The 18,491-nt window shown below is 39.0% G+C and overlaps 1 protein-coding gene and 1 non-coding gene across 2 annotated transcripts; both read right to left on the bottom strand.

Annotated features, from left to right (window-relative positions):
• Window positions 1–3,935: 3,935 nt before the first annotated feature.
• On the bottom strand, window positions 3,936–6,212 carry COX7C (cytochrome c oxidase subunit 7C). The gene is made up of 3 exons (XM_088838491.1): window positions 6,014–6,212; window positions 5,062–5,190; window positions 3,936–4,152 (listed from the first exon to the last, which is right to left on the bottom strand). Exons 1-2 carry the CDS (start codon window positions 6,086–6,088, stop codon window positions 5,074–5,076), a joined length of 192 nt encoding a protein of 63 aa, XP_088694617.1. The 5' UTR covers window positions 6,089–6,212; the 3' UTR covers window positions 3,936–4,152; window positions 5,062–5,073.
• On the bottom strand, window positions 4,253–4,315 carry LOC129559661 (small nucleolar RNA Z39). The gene has a single exon (XR_008686604.1). It is a non-coding gene; the product is annotated as a small nucleolar RNA Z39 (small nucleolar RNA).
• Window positions 6,213–18,491: the final 12,279 nt, after the last annotated feature.

Below are 18,491 nucleotides of genomic sequence, written 5' to 3' on the forward strand. Positions count from 1 at the left end.
GCACTGGAAAATAGTTTTGGGCCTTGCTCACTGAAGCTTGGTCTCCCCGTGTCGTTCTTTCTCTTTTTCCGTCCTTTTCTCTATTCTCCTTTTTCTGGTTGAGATCCTTGGAGCGCTGGGCCCTCTGAGTTTACTTATCTGCCTGGGTTTCTAAGACCCACTCGAGGGGGTGCCCTGGTGGGGTACCTCAAGTGATTCGAGAGGGCGCCTGCGGCCTACGTAAACAGAGCAAGCCCCGTGCTGGGGTTTTATTGGTTTCCAGCGTAAACCAAGGAATCATCAGCCCCTGTCTCTCTTTCTCTCTCTCTCTCTGACGCCGACGCCGTTCATCCCGAGGATACCCTGGGTCATATCGGGGCTGGACCCCGATAGTTTACTGATCACATAAAATTATATATGTAGGACAAATGAATAAATAAAAGCTTCCCTGGTCTCCAAAATCTACAAGTTCGTATGGGAGATAGGGTCTCCTAGGTGGTACCTGCCAATACAGGAGATGTGGGTTCAATCTTTGGGTCAGGAAGATGCCTTGGAGTAGGAAATGGCACCCACTCCAGTATTCTAGTCTGGAAAATTCCATGGACAGAGGAGCCTGGTAGGCTACAGTTCATGGGGCTGCAGAGTTGGACATGACTGAGCATGCACACAATGATGGAAGATAGGAAAGTGAAAATCAAAGTGTTAAGTCACTCAGTTGTGTCCAACTCTTTGTGATCCTATGGACTGTAACCCACCAGGCTCCTCTGTCCATGGGATTCTCCAGGCCAGAATACTGGAGTGGGTTGCCATTCCCTTTCTCCAGGGAATCTTACTGACCCAGGGATTGAACCTGGGTCTCCTGCATTGTAAGCATATTCTTTTATCATCTGAGTCACAAGAAAGCAAAAGGTAAGAATCAGTGATTACAGTACATGCCAAGACAATTACAAAGCTATTTACAAGGTACTGGAAACCTAAGTGTATTTTTTGGGAGAAAAGGGAGGAATCACCCAGGGTGACTGAAACCAGAAAAATGACTGAATACCAAGTTAAGGAGCTATAATTTTACTGATGAAAGTGAAAATCGCTCAGTCCTGATTCTTTGCAACCCCAGACTATACAGTCCATTTAATTCTCCAGGCCAGAATACTGGAATGGGTAGCCTTTCCCTTCTCCAGGGGATCTTCCCAACCCAGGGATGGAATCCAGGTCTCCCGCATTGCAGGTGGATTCTTTACCAGCTGAGCCACAAGGGAAGCCCAGAAACACTGGAGTGGGTAGCCTATCCCTTCTCCAAGTCTTCCTGACCTAGGAAGAGAATCCGGGTCTCCGACATTGAAGGTGGATTCTTTACCAACTGAGCTATCAAGGAAGCCAATTTTTACTGATGGTGTCACCTTATCAGACTTGTATCCACCACGACTCCTGGCATTTTGGGACATCACTAAGATTGAAGTATTGTTGGACTTCCTAAGTGGTGCTAGCAGTAAAGAATACACCTGGCAACTCAGAAAAGAGGGTTTCATCCCTGGGTTGGGAAGATCTGGAGAAGGAAGACAGTCCACTCCAGTATTCTTGCATGGAAAAGTCCATAGGCAGAGGAGGCTGGCTACAGACCATGGGGTCCACAAAGAGTGGGACACAGCTGAACACATACAATTTTGCTGGACAGCTGGTTATAACTGTAGCTAGACTTTCCTCCATCTACTCCTTTTGGAGTTAAGCACTATTTTAATCTGCTGCTGCTGTGTCACTTCAGTTGTGTCCGACTCTGTGTGACCCCATAGACAGAAGCCCACCAGGGTCCCCCGTCCCTGGGATTCTCCAGGCAAGAACACTGGAGTGGGTTGCCATTTCCTTCTCCAATGTGTGAAAGTGAAAGTGAAGTAGCTCAGTCATGTCTGACCCTTAGAGACCCCACGGACTGCAGCCTACCAGGCTCCTCCATCCATGGGATTTTCTAGGCAAGAGTACTGGAGTGGCTTGTCATTACTACCCTAAAATAGTAACTTTTGATATACAAGGGAGCTGAGGCAGATACTTTCTAGTTGAACTGAAACATGGTCAAGCCTGGCTTTGTATCAAATCTTAATCCTTAGTCCATTTGTACTGCTTCTACAGCAAAACGTAGGTTTTGATTTTTCACTAGGATGGTCAAAACTTTACTATGCAACCAATAATACTAGCTCCATTCAAAAATGATTCATGGGTTGCAAGTCCCAACCAAAATCTCTCCCTACCCAGGTATTCTGGTTAGGGAAGCCTCTGTATAAGATACACTTGGCCTAGCAGTTTCACTAAGTATGTATGGGCCCATTTAGCTCAAATTTTTATAAGAGAATCTGGATTTTTATGGGAATCTTGTGGTTTTAAATTTCAGCTTGATATCTGAAAAACCAGTGGAGAAAAATACATAAAATTGAAAAAATTCTGTGGTGGTTTTAAAAATTCAAGCCAACACTTAAAAAAAAAATTAAACTGAACGGAATCCCACACTTCTGTGAAATTACAATGGTTAATTTTATGTCAAGCTGACTGAGAAATGGTGTCTGGGTATCTGTCTAAACATTACTCTGGATATTTCTGTGAAGCTATTTTTGGGGATGAGATTTCCTTCTTTTTCCCTTCAGCTGCACTGCACAGCTTGCAGAATCTTAGTTCCCTGACCAGGGAGTGATTTGACCAGGGCAGCGAAAAATGCCAAGTTATAACCACTAGACTGGGAATTCCTGAGATTACCATTTAGTTTCACTCTCCCCATGAGCAGGCCACATCCAATTAGTTGAAGGCATTAATAGAAAAAGATGGACTTCTGAGGAAATTCTGCTAGCAGATGGTTTGCAATTGGAACATCAACTCTTCCTTGTGTCTCCCACTTTCAGTTTATCCCATTAGACTGTTGACCCGACAAACTCACAACTGCAAGAACCAATTTCTTAAAATAAATCTCTGTTGGCTGTTTCAAATGCTGTTGGCTGTTTCTCTGGAGAACATCAATACAAAAACTAAAAAGTTGTCTAGTCTCTATCATTCAATATACTTCCATGCTAAGAGCCAGCCCACTGAAGTCCTTTTACACTCCCATTTCAGGAGAGTTAAAGATTTTTCTCTCCTTCATGTATACCACTCAAATACTTAATTCAAAAAGACAAATCTAATAAATGACATTTTCTACCTCGACCCTGCTATAAAATAAAATACATTACTTTTGGTTCTTGATACAAATTGTAAATCGGGGCGGGGGAAGCAGGTCCTAGGACTTGCCAGGATGTAAAATGTTTAATATAATAGCTCAATGAATCTCAAAATAGGAAGAAGGCTCTAGTCCCCTTTCTTCCGAGAAAACCCACATGCTTAAACGTGTAATTTGGAAATGATTCAAACAAAAAATTCAAAATCATTTTGTGAACCCTAAACTCTTCTTCTTGCTTCTATGGTTCCCAAAGGTAGAAATCCTTAATGTTATACAGAAAATCTCCCCAAGCACAGAAATGACTTATCACTCATACAATTACTAATCAGAGCTATTTCGCAATCCATTTCTCCTAGTCAAAGCATCAGAATAAAAAGGGGAGTATTTCCTATATTATCTCACATGCGATTACAATTCATTTCACATATTCTTTTAGTCTGAACAAGACTAATATTGGTCAGCAGCACATCTATGAAGGCAAAAATTTCAGTGTTATGGTACAGAGGAAGAAAATGAAGTTCTTGAACTTAAATCTCCATACACTACTGATTTTCCTAAAGTTTAATTAAATATCACTCATGGAGAAAAACTTATTTACTCCTTCAAAGTAAAAAAAAAAAAAAAGACTAAAAATATATCTTTTTCTTCTCTTTAAAATAAAAATCACAGGATAAGTCTGCACTTCTCTTTTATAATGAATTGCTGACAAATTCCTGACCCATGAATCAAAAAAAAAAAAAAAAATCAGAATTTAAGACCAAGGAACGAGCTAAATCAAATATACATTTAATTAAGAAACTAATAGTGCAGTATTACCCAAATAAAATGTAAGCACGTGTTCAATTATCATGTTCCATATTTCAGAGGAGAGGCGTTAAGGATTTATGCCATAAGTTTATTTACAAACATATCTAGGATGCTGAGTTCAAGGGTTTGATCCTTTTAAGAGACTGCACCTCTTAATATGCTCCTCTTCCTATCTGTGAATAAAAACACAAAAAATTAACGACATTTAACACTCATTTAACAGAAATCATGCAGTTTCATTAATGTATTGCCTGTCCTTCAATTTATGACTGGTGCATCAGAAAGCGTTTACAGTATCATGATTTTACTCATACTGATTTGCTTCATCATATGCACCAAGTAATGGCTTGGATAAATCATTTCCCTTCTAAACTAAGACAAGTGAGTCCTTCTTTTCTGAAGTATATTTTGGAATTTATTCCAACCAACCCACAGTCCCCTATAGTGTTGTTTTTGATGAAAATTCTAATTACAACATTAACCTTCTCACTCAGTGGTGCTTTGGTTGATAAGTCGAGTTTGACTCTTGAGATCCTGTGGAATGTAGCCCACCAGGCTCCTCTGTCAATGGGATTTTCCAGGCAAGAATACTGAAGTGGTCTGCCATTTCCTTCTTATTCAGGGACTCTACTAATCTTGCAGCACACATGATTCCTTCATGTACATACTAACATATACCACCCTCAACACAGATGAACATTAATCAGTTTACAAGAATTTTTCCTGGTCAAGAACCTCAGCTCTGGAACAAGACTGCCTAGATAGAAATCCTGGTCCACCACTGCTAGGTATGGAATACTATGCAAGTTGACTTTTTTTTTTCTCAAATCAGGTTAACATCTCACAGTCTTGCCTGGGAAGTAATCTGAGCCTATTAATATTAGGTGTGCCTAATAAACAGCAGCATTCAATAAACACTGGCTTTCAGGCAAAGATATGTTTGTCTACAGGTTTAACCTGTCTCCACCAATGTCACATGCCCACCTAACTTCAGGTGTATTTGTGATTTTGAGGGGGTGGGTGGTAAGGGAGGAAAGGAATAAAGAGAAACTTTTGTAAGGTTATAAATCCATTAAATTTACCTGTCTCATGGATTACTTTTTAAGCAGTTGGTGTCTTACTATAAAGAAAGGTGCAGCAAATCCAGACCCAAAGAACAAAGTCATCATAGCTAGTAACCTCCATTTGTTTTCCACTGAAAATGGTATATTCTGTTGGGAACAAAAGAAAACAAACAACAAATACTGGACTTTCAAACCATCTGATTTTACAGATTAAAAATAAGGAAATGCGAATTTTTATATCATCAGATTATATATGCCTGGTCAAACACCTGAGCTCTGGAACAAAACTAACTGGATAAAAATCCTGGTCCACCATTGTTATGTATGGAATACTGGGCAACTTAACCATTGCCCTTTTAAACATCTTTAAAATCATATGACCTTCACCCCAGACACTAGATGGTAAAAAATTCCTGGTTTTCCTCTTCGACTCTATCCCTCTACTCTTTCTAGGCCTCAGGGTAACCCCAGGAGGCTGTTACAGCTAACTACCCATTTGAAGCTATTTCTAATTAAAGCTAAAACCAACCTCAAGGACAGTTAATACTAATTTCGTCAATTTGTTTAAGACTAGCCCCACACCATAGGCCCTCACAACCCCGAATTCAATGACCTTCACTTCGAAGCCGGTGACCTTTTGCTAGGTTTTAAGAGACAATACCTGCAGTCAGAGGCTTTAAAGTTCCCCGAATTCTAAAGGGCAGGGTGGGGCGCAAGGGGAAATGGGGGGCGCGCTAGAGCGAGATAAGGCCTCTGGTTTCATTTACTCAAGCCTATTCACGATTACAGCGCGCAGTCACACTCCTGAACTTTCTCCCCAGTCCCTGGGGGAAGTGGAATGCTAGTCGACGTCCCAGCTCAAAACCCTGGCTTCCCATTTCTCTCTTCAAGGCGCATAGTCGGCCTCGGAGTTCAATCAGTCGTGGCCAAGTGCCCCCTACCCAACGGAGCAGGCCCCTTCTATACTAACCTTCCCTGGACCCTCCTCGTAGTGGCTCCGACGAACCACAGAGGTTGTGAACCTCCGGATGCTCTGTCCCAACATAGCGCTGTTCTAAGTTTTATAAAAGATCCAGAGACTGAAGGCGGAAGAAATGGCGGCTGCAAACGGCGCGCTGCTGGCCTCACGACCTTGTTCCCCTAACTGTAAGGATCGAAAGGGAAGATGGGAAATGCGGCACAGTTCTCGGAAAACGCGAGAAAAGGCCGCTCCGAGGATTGTGGGAATTGTAGTTTATAGCACCGCGGGTGGGGGGGGCCTTGTCGGCCCTGAAGGATTGTGGGAAACGTAGTCTGGCAGCATATTCTCGTAGTGATTCTTTTAAAGCTGAGTTCTTTAGGCTTGTTTCTAAAACGATTTTACTGAAGTTAACGAAGCAGTTTACGTGTGTTCTAGTTTATGGAAAAGGAAAATAAACCTCTCCCTTTTTTTGTGACTATATGCTAAGTGTCTCTAATTTGCAGTACTACTCTGTTGCTCTGAGATGTGTGAAGAAAGCATAAGAACAAATAATCAAATAATATGCAGCGCAAAGGATTTCAGAGAGAAAACTGAGTTGAAATGCCAAGGGAAGGGTTATTGGAAGTAAGCGTAGTTGCTCAATCCTGTCGGACGTCCCCCCAGATTCCTCTGTCCATGGAATTCTCCAGGCAAGAATACTGGAGTGGATAGACATTCCTTTCTCCAGGGGATTTTGCCATCCCAGAGATCAAAGCTGAGTCTCCTGCATTGCAGGCAGATTCTTTACTGTCTAAAACACAAGGAAAGCCCCCGTTGGAAGTATAGAGAACTAAATGGAACAGAAATAGGGAGAGAGGGCAGAGAAAACTCAAGGCCCGCATTAGTGTGGCGCGTTGGGAGTGCGGAAGACAAAACAGCCTGTGATCGACTAGCAGCTGGTGCTCTTCTGCTGAACCTAAGCAATTTAACAGGACACGCGCATCAAAGTGACTCTCCTCAGTGATGGCTCAAGAACAAAAGATCACTCTATTATATATGAACATAGACAAAAAATGAACATTGTTCAAATCACAAAAATGACCAAACATCACCGTATCTCATCAATATGATTTCTGCTTCTTTGTCAAATTACGTTAATCATAAACGTCTTTATGAGTAATAATTATTATCATATCATAATCATAAAAGTCTTTTTTCCTCCTAGGTAAAATTTAGTTAAGATAGTAAACGTCACTGGGAACAAGCCGAAATCCTGTAAATTCTAATACTTGATTGAGATCCTGAGGGTTCCTCTAGGTATTTTATCTCCCTTACTGCAACCAATAATAAACCCAACTTCTTCATTTATAGAAGGGAATAGCTACCCACTTCAGTGCTGACAAAAGGTCTGTCTAGCCAAAGCTATGGTTTTTCCAGTATTCTTGTATGGATGTGAGAGTTGGACCATAAAGCTGAGTGCCGAAGAATTATTCCTTTTGAACTGTGGTGCTAGAGAAGACTCTTGAGAGTCCCTTGGACTGCAAGGAGATCCAACCAGTCAATCCTAAAGGAGATCAATCCTGAATATTCATTGGAAGGACTGATGCTGAAGCTGAAGCTCCAATACATTGGTCACCAGATGGGAAGAACTGACTCATTGGAAAAGACCCTGATGCTGGGAAAGATTGAAGGCAGAAGGAGAAGGGGGCGACAGAGAATGAGGTGGTTGGATGGCATCACTGACTCAACGGGCGTGAGTCTGAGCAAACTCTGGGAGTTGGTGATAGACAGGGAAGCCTGACCTGCTGCAGTCCATGGAGTCGCAAAGAGTCTGACATGATGGGACTGAGCAACTGAACTGAACTGAACTCACTTCAGTATTCCTACCTGGAGAATTCCATGGACTGTATAGTCCATGAGGTCACAAAGAGTCAGACACGACTGAGAGACTTTCACTGACTCACTGCTGGTGAGTCTTTGACTAGTCTTTGACTAGTGGGTATTGGGAAGAAATTGGTGATAAATGAGGCCAGGAAAGCAGCATTACGTTAAATTGTGAAGGGCCCTGCTAACCTAAGTTTTATGTTATTCATCTGTGGCAGAGTGCACAGATGACTCATTTATACAGTAATAGTAAACAAAGTTGAATAAGATTTAAGTGTTTGAAAACTGGTTATAAAGTGTATGCTTTCATCTTCCTTTAGCTTTTAAAAGACAAAAGCCATGTTTCACTCGATCGAAACACAAAGAAACATAAAGTGAATAAATTTTATTTCTACAAGAAGCTTATAACTGAGTAGAGATACATGTAAAGCATAACTGGTGTTTTCTCCTTAGTAACAGAGACCATATGATATTTGTTTTTTTTTAAAGTCCCCATTAGTATCTTTATGTATTAAAGGATTCTGATTTAACTATAACTGGAAAATGTTTTCACAGTTAATAGCTAAGGTTTTCTGAATTCTCTTTTTCATTCTAATGTACATAATACCTCCTGTATATTTGGTTCATTGTTACTTCTAATTCATATTAATTGATTCTCCTCTGTGTATCTGTCAGTTAACTCCAAAGGGAACTACAGGAGAAATTCTAGTGTATGGCTTTGAAATTATCTGCCCCTCATGGGCTCTGTGAACTCATTTTATCATGACATGGGAGGGGAAAGGGAGTATTATTCCTTTTCTCCCTGAATCTGGATAGACTCTGTGTGACTATTTTGACCAAGAGAATTTGATATAAGTGATGCTGTGTTAGTATCCTGCCCAGTCCTTACGAAATTGGCAGCTTCCTTTCCTGTCTCTGGAAGGTTTCCCCTAACAACTCTGAAGTTCGTGTTAAGTTTGATTACTCTGTTGGAGAGGCTGCCTGGAGAGTACTCAAGAATTCATTGGGAAAAAAGTGGGGCATCAGCTTAGATGTCAAGTATGTGAGTAAAGGTATCTTGGATTCTCCAGTCCAGTCCAGTCCAGCTGCTTGCTGAATAACACTGAAGGACCCCAGTCAGTGCTGTGTAGAGAAGAGATGCCCAGTTTAACCTTGCCCAAAATGCTGATCTACAGATTTGTGAAACATAATTAGATGGTCATTCTTTCAAGTCAGTAAGTCTGGGGTAGTTTGTTATGCAAAGGAGGGGGGTACAAGATGGGGAACACATGTATACTTGGGGCAGATTCATGTCAATGTATGGTAAAACCAATACAATATTGTAAAGTAATTAGCCTCCAATTAAATAAACTAAAAAAAAAAACAAAACAGAAACTGGAACAACAACTGCTCAGCTGAACGTATCAGCCTCCAGAAATATAAAAGAAAATAATAAATTGTTTTAAGATGTTAAATTTTGGGATGATTTATTATAAAGGAGTAGAGATCTGGAACAGCTACCATGCACAATTTCTTATACATATACCTAACATTCTGAATTCAGTCAGTGACTGGCAAGGAAAATGCATATCATCCTTGAAAACCTTTTGATTCAGTATGATACTCTTTTGCTATAAAATGAATTTCAAGAGAAATGAGACATTTCATGGATTTGAAAAAAACAGAAAAGATCTTTAGGGACATGAGGTTTACTCCCAGGTTGTATTTTAAAATAAAATCCAATTATTTTAATAGTGAATAGGGTGTATATCATAGAGTGAGCAATGCACTTTCTAGACCCATATGAATCTTTGGAGACTGAAACTGCATTATATAGAACAATATATCTAGAAATTAAAGAACAGTATATGTCATGTCTCTCAACAGCTGCTACATTAGATTTTTAGGAACTAGGTTAGAATTCAAAAATAGTTTCCTGAAGAAGTTTATGTTTCTGTCCTACATTTAAAACTCAAGTTAACAAGTTTTTTTGTTCTCAAATTTTTAGAAATTCCTGCTACTGTAGAATTAAAATCAGAATATCATGCTAACCTTTTTTAATTTTTACATTTGTAGAGGGAAAAGAAAAAAAAAACAAAACCCTGGTTTTAGGAAAGAATAAAATGTGATTCCACTGAGGTAGTTACAGTTGGAGAATATTCTGCCAGTCTTCTGAATGATTTAGTGATGACCACCTGGAAGAAAAATTTCTGCAAAAAATAAAATGCTTATATGATCAAACTGTATATTTTACTCATCTTATTTTATTACTTTTAAATACCAATTTTTCCCTAAAAACATATCATATTTTTCATTCCAAATTTATTGTTTAATCTCAATGAAAGTTTAAGAATGATTCACTTTTTGAAGATTAATTTATAGTTTAATTATTTGTCATTGAGAATTGCCAAGTATAGTTAGATACATTTTTACGCAGTGAACACAGAAATGAACATTTCTCAATTTGAAAATCACTGATTGTATTTATGTTTATGAGCCATCTCCTTCTTGACTTAACTTACAATGATAATTGTATTGCTTTGGCCAGGTTTTTTAAAATTCAGTATGGCATTTCCTGTTTGTGTCTATAACTGTAATACTGAATAATTAAATAGCTTCATTCATTTATTTTAAGGAAACACATAATTTAAATGAGGAAGGGAATATTGAAAACAAATTCAATGCATCATTCTAAAAAAATCCTTTTTTGATAGAAGTAAGTAAAACATAGGAGATATTTGAAAATAAACTGACTTTGTTGCAATACTTATGTTGTTTTGTTTTCTAAAGAACTGTGCACGTAAGGACTATCTGGAAATCTTGGTCTATAACTAAGTTCTTTTTTTTGCTGATCAATGCATATGAAGTGCTGGTATATGTCTACCAGATTCAGATGAGATTACAGGGTTCCAATCAAAGGCACTTTGTTCCTCTAGACAATGTGTTTGTTTATGCTATAGTAGCTTTTGTATCTGGCTTTTCAGTTTGGGCTTATAATTAAGAGAAATAGGGTTTTCTTGAGGTAACATTTATGCACTTTGAGTATTATTAGTGAACTCACAAACAGTTCTTTCAAATATTTCAACTAACTATAAAAATATACAAAGTGGTTAGGTTTAATTTACCAGTTCGCTTCACATCTCTCAGATAATCTATACCCTCACTAACAGCATTAAAAACTCTATCATTGTCTTAAACTGGATTCAGCATCTTTTAAAGTTTGTACTAAGGGATTTTTTTTTTTAAACAACAGACTTATGAAACTCATTGCTGTGTTTACTGTGAGGATTTTGTTTTCCCTCTGAGGATATGTTTCAATGTATTTCATGGTGTCATTTTTATGAGGACCCACAGGAGAAATTTCTCTCTGGTCTTAGAACTAAAATAAACATGCTTCTCCTGAGTAGCTGATTTGCTTTCTCCTTATGAATGCTGTGAATAACAAACTTTATTGCAATTTTTTTCCCCATATAGTGATTCCTAGAGAGCTTAAAGCCAAATGTGTGACCTACCTTCCATAGAGACTGTGAAGGTGTTTTGTGTACTTTACTCTTAGCTCCATCTTCTCTTCTTAATTTATTTAGCTTTGTTTCACTTTTCTATCCAATTTTATCATACTCTATAGTACATATCTTTGTTCTATATCTCAAATGTATTCTGGAACAGTATTAGCACATGTAAATAAGCTAATAAATCATGAATTCTCCTCACAGAGAAAGTTGTTGTAGTGTTACTTTATTGATTTTGCTCTTTGTTTTCTAGAGCCTGGGCTAGGTAAAGCAATTAAAGCTAGCTAATGCAACAAATGAGCCCCAAATTTTAATGGCTTAACACAATGAAGATTTCTTACTTATGTCACAATCTGAATCAGATGTTTGGCTTTCAATCTTCCATTTGGTAATCCTAGTGTCACCATCTTCTTGGGCTCACTCAGTCTTCTGGGTTGACCCTGCCTGCCACCGTGCTAAGCAGGTAGAGACTCACACAAGGGCCAGGTAAGTAGGTGGCATGCATTACTTGTGCCTATATTCTATTATCAAAATCAATCACATGCTACCGCCATTATCCAAACCCAATTAAATGATATTCAGATTTCTGTGTGTCTGAGAGGAAATTGGAAATGGTTTGGTTGAATACAGTATCTCCTCTGTAGAGACCTCGTTTCTTGCTGGAATCTTATGGAATACCTCTGTAGGAATTCAACATCCTGTGGGTATATATTACCTTGGGCTTTTGCTACAGTGCTGCAGATGCTCATAATCCTGTAACTTCCTATTCTGCACATTTCACCAGATTTGCACACTTCAGGCAATATATTGTACCTGGAATCAGAATGCCATGGGCTCAAATGAATGATCTACCCTGACTGTTTAGCTTTGGCAAGTTGCAAGTTCCTTCCTCATATTTCAAATGGGGACAGTAATGTTACTTACTATATAGGGTTGTTAGAAGGCTATTAAACTACACCCTTCAAGGCTGCAAGCCATGTTACTGCCAAGCCTCAAAACTAAAAAGAAATAAATAAAAAGAGCCCAGAGATACACAGAGTCATCAACAGTTTATTGGATAGGGGATCTTAGGAATTCTCAACAAAAGATCCTGGAGCAACACTCCCACTGCAGGAGACAGACAGCAGACTCAGTTGGTAAAGAATCTTCCAGGAATACAGGAGACCTGGGTTGGGAAGATCACGTGGCGAAGGGAAAGGCTACCCACTCCAGTATTCTGGCCTGGAGAATTCCATGGAATGTATAGTCCATGGGATTGCAAAGAGTCAGATAAGACTGAGTGACTTTCATTTTCACTTGGGGCTTCCCTTGTAGCTCAGTCAGTAAAGAATCTGTCCTCAATGCAGGAGACCCAGGTTCGATTCCTGGGTCAGGAAGGTCCCTGGGGAAGGAAATGGCAACCAGCTCCAGTATTCTTGCCAGGAGAATCCCACGGACAGAGGAGCCTGGCAGGCTACAGTCCATGAGGTCCCAAGAGTTGGACACGACTTTGCGACTAAACCACCACCATCAAGCTGCACCCCTCAAGCCTACAAGCCTTGTAACTGCCCAGTCTTGAAACAAACAAAGAAACAAAAAAGAGCCCAGAGTTAGAGACGTAGACATCAACATTTTTTTGGATAGGGGATCTTAGGAGTTCTCAACAAAAGATCCTGGAGCGACACTCCCACTGCAGGAGGCAGCCAGCAGATGCAGGAAGAACACGACAGCAATGTTACTACTCTCAGAACCCAGGGGGAGAAGGAGGCTACCATTTATAAGAGGGAACTGACGTCAGGTAGGCTCGTCAATTACCAGGAAAGCCGTTGGTTATCAGGAAAACCCTCTCTCTTCTCTGCCATCATTGTGTGCCCTCAACTATCTGTACTGTTGAACGTTTATAAACTTCTGTTGATCCTCCCTTTGGTTCCACACTGAATCCAGGGCAGATAGAAAGTGGTATTAACACTTACTTTTGTTTTATTCCTGTTGTATGAATCTGTGTTCTCGGTGAACTTATCCTTAGTTCTACCTTTAGTTGTCCAGTCACTAAGTCCTGTTTGACTCTTTGAGACCCCACAGACTGCAGGACACCAGTCTTCCCTGGTGTATCCTTTGCTATCTTCCAGAGTTTGTTCAAATTCATGTTCATTGAGTTGGTAATACTATCTAACCATCTCATCCTCTGCTGTCCTCTTCTCCTTTTGCTCAATCTTTCCCAGGATCAGGTCTTTTCCAGTGAGTCAGTTCTTCACATCAGGAGGCCAAAGTATTGGAGTTTCAGCTTCAGCATCAGTGGTTCCAGTGAATACTCAGGGTTGGTTTTCTTTAGGATTGACTGGTTTGATCTCCTTGCTGTCCAAGGGACTCTTAAGAGTCTTCTCTAGCACCACAGTTCAAAAGCATTAATTCTTTAGTGCTCAGCCTTCTTTATTGACCAACTCTCACATCCATACATGACTGTTGGAAACACCATCAGTTCAGTTCATTTCAGTCATCAGTTGTGTCTGATTCTGGGACCGCATGGGCTGTAGAATACCAGGCTTCCCTGTCCATCACTGACTCCTGGAGCTTGCTCAAATTCATGTCCATTGAGTCAGTGATGCCACCCAACCATCTTATCCTCTGTTGTCCCCTTCTCCTTCTGCCTTCAATTTTTCCCAGGTCACGGTCTTTTCCAAAGTGTCAGCTCTTCACATCAGGTGGCAAAGTATTTGAGCTTCAGCTTCAAAATCAGTCCTTCCAGTGAATATTCAGGATTAATTTTCTTTTGGAGTGATTGGTTTGATCTCCTTGAAGTCCAAAGGACCCTCAAGAGTCTTCTCCAGCACACAGTACAAAAGCATCCATTCTTTGGCCCTCAGCTTTCTTTATGGTCCAACTCTCACATCCATACATGACTACTGGAAAAACCATAGCTTTGACTAGACAGACCTTTGTCAGCAAAGTATTGTCTCTGCTTTTTAATATGCTGTCTAGGTTGGTCATAGCTTTTCTTCCAAGGAATAATTTACTGTTAATTTCATGGCTTCAGTCACCATCTGCAGTGATTCTGGAGCCCAAGAAAATAAAGTCTTCCACTGTTTCCATTGTTTCCCTATCTATGTGCCATGAAGTGATGTGACTAGATGCCATGATCTTAGTTTTTTGAATGCTAAGTTTTTAGCCAGCTTTTTCACTTTGCTGTTTCACTTTCGTCAAGAGGCTCTTCAGTTCCTCTTCACTTTCTGCCATCAGGGTGGTGTCATGTGCATATCTGAGGTTATTGATATTTCTAAACATCATAGCTTTGACTATACGGACCTTTGTTGCCAGAGTGATGTCTAACACACTCTCTAGGTTTGTCATAGTTTTTCTTTTAAGGACAAGTGTCTTTTAATTTCATGGCTGCAGTCACTGTCCACAGTGATTTTGGAGTCCAAGAAAATAAAATCCAAGAAAATTAAAATAAAGTGGCTGTTTCCACTTTTTCCCCTTCTATTTGCTGTGACGTGATGGGACCAGATGCCATGAACTTAGTTTTTGAATGTTGAGTTTTAAGCTAGCTTTTTCACCCTCATCAAGAGACTCTAGTTCCTCTTCATTTTCTGCCATAAAGATGGTATCATCTGCATATCTGAGGTTGTTTAGATTTATCCTAGCAATCTTTTCCCGCTTGTGATTCATCCAGCCTGGTATTTCACATGATGTACTCTGCAAGTATGTTAAATAAGCAAGGTGACAGTATACAGCCTTGATATACTCCCTTCCCAATTTGGAATCATTTGGTTGTTTCATGTCTGGTTCCAACTGTTGCTTCTTCACGACCCACATACAGGCTTCTCAGGAGGCAGGTAAGGTGGTCTGGTATTCCCATCTTTTTAAGAATTTTCCACAGTTTGTTGTGATTCACACAGTCAAAGGCTTTAGCTTAGTCAATGAAGCAGAAGTAGATGTTTTTCTGGAATTCCCTTGCTTTCTCTGTGATCCAACGGTTGTTGGCAATTTGATCTCTGGTTCCTCTGCCTTATCTAAACCCAGCTAGTACATCTGAAAGTTCCTGGTTCACATACTACTGAAGCCTAGCTAGAAGGATTTTGATCATTACCTTCATAGCATGTGAAATGAGCACAACTGTGCAGTAGTTTGAACATTCTTTGGCATTGTCTTTCCTTTTGATTGGAATGAAAGCTGACCTTTTCCAGTCCTGTGGCCACTGCTGAGTTTTCCAAATTTGTGACATCCAAAATCCCTATTGCTCAAACTATGTTAACTGGAATTTTCTCGTCTTTTCAGAAACTCAAAAGCTGAGATTGTTTTTAGTTTTTCCATTCACTTTTCATTCCTGTTGTAGAAATCCTGTCCTAAGAGGGAGGAAATGGTGGTAGAGCATAGGGCTAATGACAATTTGTTGTTGATAAAACAGGTGATAAATTAAAAATGATTTTCCCAGGACACAAATTTTTACTACCTGAAGTAAAATGACTGATGTGTTATATCTACTTATGAGAACAGTCTTGCATAAGTATTGGGGATGCAGACAAACCTGACTTCAGGGGAATAAAAAATTCCAGTATGTTTCCTATCATTCTCAAAAGAAAAGTGAAACTTTGTTTATACTACTAGAAGCAAAGGCTTAGATAAATATTAAGAGAGTAAGAGTTTTATTTAAATTCTGATGTTCAGTTCAAAAGCAGAGACATTACTTTGCCAACAAAGGTCCGTCTAGTCAAGGCTATGGTTTTTCCCGTGGTCATGTATGGATGTGAGAGTTGGACTGTGAAGAAAGCTGATCGCCGAAGAATTGATGCTTTTGAACTGTGGTGTTGGAGAAGACTCTTGGGAGTCCCTTGTACTGCAAGGAGATCCAACCAGTCCATTCTAAATTCTGATGTTAGGCCTTTCTAAAAGGCATGATTACCTAGGGAGGAGGGGATTCACATATGGAAGCTGCAAGGGATTAGAACAACATGCAAGATGAAAAAAGATAACATTTGCAAAAACTGCATAACGTTGTTTAGAACAAGAGTTTTTACTTTCTCTCCTTCTTTTATACAAACTATGAAAATTTGGTGGAAGATATATAGACACAGAATTGAAATCACTTTACAGCTTTAAAATGTTGGAATTCCACAAAAAATTACAGAAAGAAGTGTTAAAGGTTAACAACGCCAACTTTAAATAAATCCAGAAAATAAGATGATAGATTCAAAAGTCTGAATCATAAAGACCAAAGAAGTCTGACAAGGTGATTTGATAAATATAATAGGATAAATGTTCTCATACCCTTCCCTCTTAGGTGCTGGATCGGCCATCTCCTGTGCTTAATCTGACTTCCCTCAATGCTGCCATCATTAAAGAGTTTTAATGATAAACCCTCCCTTGAAGTCATAATGGCGCCATAGAAAGTGAATGTGTTACATTCACGTATGCATGCATGCTCAGTCATGTCTGACTCTTTGCAGCCCCATGAACTGTAGCCTGCCAGGCTCTTCTGTACGTGGGATTTCCCAGGCTAGGATACTGGAGTGGGTTGCCATTTTTATCCTCCAGTGGATTCCTGACCCAGGGATGAAACCTGCATCTCTCATGTCTCCTGCACTGGCAGGCAGATTCTTTACCACTGAGCCACATGGAAAGCCCTATGTTAGTTTGCCTCCATCCTATACCTCAAATCTACTCTTCTTCTCAATTTTCTTTTTTATGGGTGTAGTTTCCATTTCCAGGTCATCCCAACCCAGAATCTGAGAATTGTCTTTGACTCCTTTTTCTCTTTCCAAGGGACTTACCACTTAATGGGGGTGGGTGGAAAGAACATTCAGACTAATAGAGGGGAAAAAATCATAACATGTTTTTAATTCCTAGAAGCAGGAGGATGCAGACACAAGACTGAGGCTTCTTTTCCTCACTGGTGCACATGGTTACCTAGTCTTACAGTGATGATATTTTAAGTTGGGTATCTGAGTGCAGACAATAGCTGGTTATTTTTCTCTTAGTCCAAGTAGAAGGAAGATAGTAAAATAATCCTCCAGCTTTACTCTAAGAAAGAAGCTTTGCACTGATATTGTAGCTTCTAATTTCAAGGTCACGCCTGGTTGTGAATGAGAACTCTACCTGCACTAAACTCAACTTGTAGGTAGAGAAATGTTGCTGTTTGTCTTTCAGCTTCTGAACTGTACTCCGTTCCTATCACTCTGTGACTTTTCTGCGTGTTCCTTCTAGGATTCCAGAAATCACATTCTCTTTTTGAGATAAAAAAGACTTTTATGAGATCCAAAATTAATGTTTTAAATATATAAACCATTAACATTATATTGGAGCATTAACGTTCTTTGAAGACTGTCCAAATTAACAAGAACTGAAGCATAAGTAAAAGGAATAATAATACTTCTATAGATAATTTCAGACAACATGAGGAGGAGAACAGCTTTTTGTGTCTGTTTTTGTTTAATCAGGAGAGAATGTTGTCGACAAAATTTTAAATATTCAAATGGTTTCTGTACAATGTAAAATGTAAGTGTTATAAAGTTATGGTAGATTTTAGACAGTTTCTTTCCTTGGCATGAATGCAACTATGTAATTTACATGTCATATTTTAGATTATACTGCTTTTTATTTAGGTATTTGAAATTAGCATCTTCAATAATAATTTTTAAACAATCCAACAGTTTCAGTTTTTCTATGTTGGTTAGAAAGGTATATTCAACTTGAAAATATAAGAAAACATGATATATTTTGATTAAGTTTTAATAAAATATTATTGTTTCTTGGCAATATTAAATCATTTTTATCTCTTTCAAACATATCACTATACAAATAAACTTTAAAGAAAAATTTAAGGCATCCATGCAGAAACTTTATAATTTTACTTTCTGTTTTTTCTAATGATTCTATTTATGAATGCAGTACATAATGTTAGATACCATAGTCTAAGGGTATGTGATTTTATTAATGAACCAGTTAAGATTATAAATAATGTAAGGAAAATATGGCTATGCTGAAGAAAACAAATACAGAAAATTTATAATCATTTCTCCCAGAAAATGTAACCTCATATCTTTAATAACATGTAGTATATTATGTTTTGGTTATAGTATATAAAATGATTTTAAGGGAATAATGGAATAACATTAAAAATAAAAAGGTAGTCAAAATGGAATATAGGATTTAGGTCATAT

The sequence above is a fragment of the Moschus berezovskii genome, chromosome 8 (genome assembly GCF_049115385.1).
Source record: "Moschus berezovskii isolate FMDL1 chromosome 8, NW_MosBer_1.0, whole genome shotgun sequence".
NCBI lineage: Eukaryota > Metazoa > Chordata > Mammalia > Artiodactyla > Moschidae > Moschus > Moschus berezovskii.

What these genes read in the sequence shown, in the direction of transcription:
- COX7C (XM_088838491.1), bottom strand. Translation starts at nt 6,088, where the DNA reads ATGTTGGGACAGAGCATCCGGAGGTTCACAACCTCTGTGGTTCGTCGG. An exon ending in ACGAGGAGGGTCCAGGGAAG is followed by an intron (nt 5,191 to 6,013) that starts GTTAGTATAGAA and finishes TGTTCCCAACAG; the next exon opens with AATATACCATTTTCAGTGGA.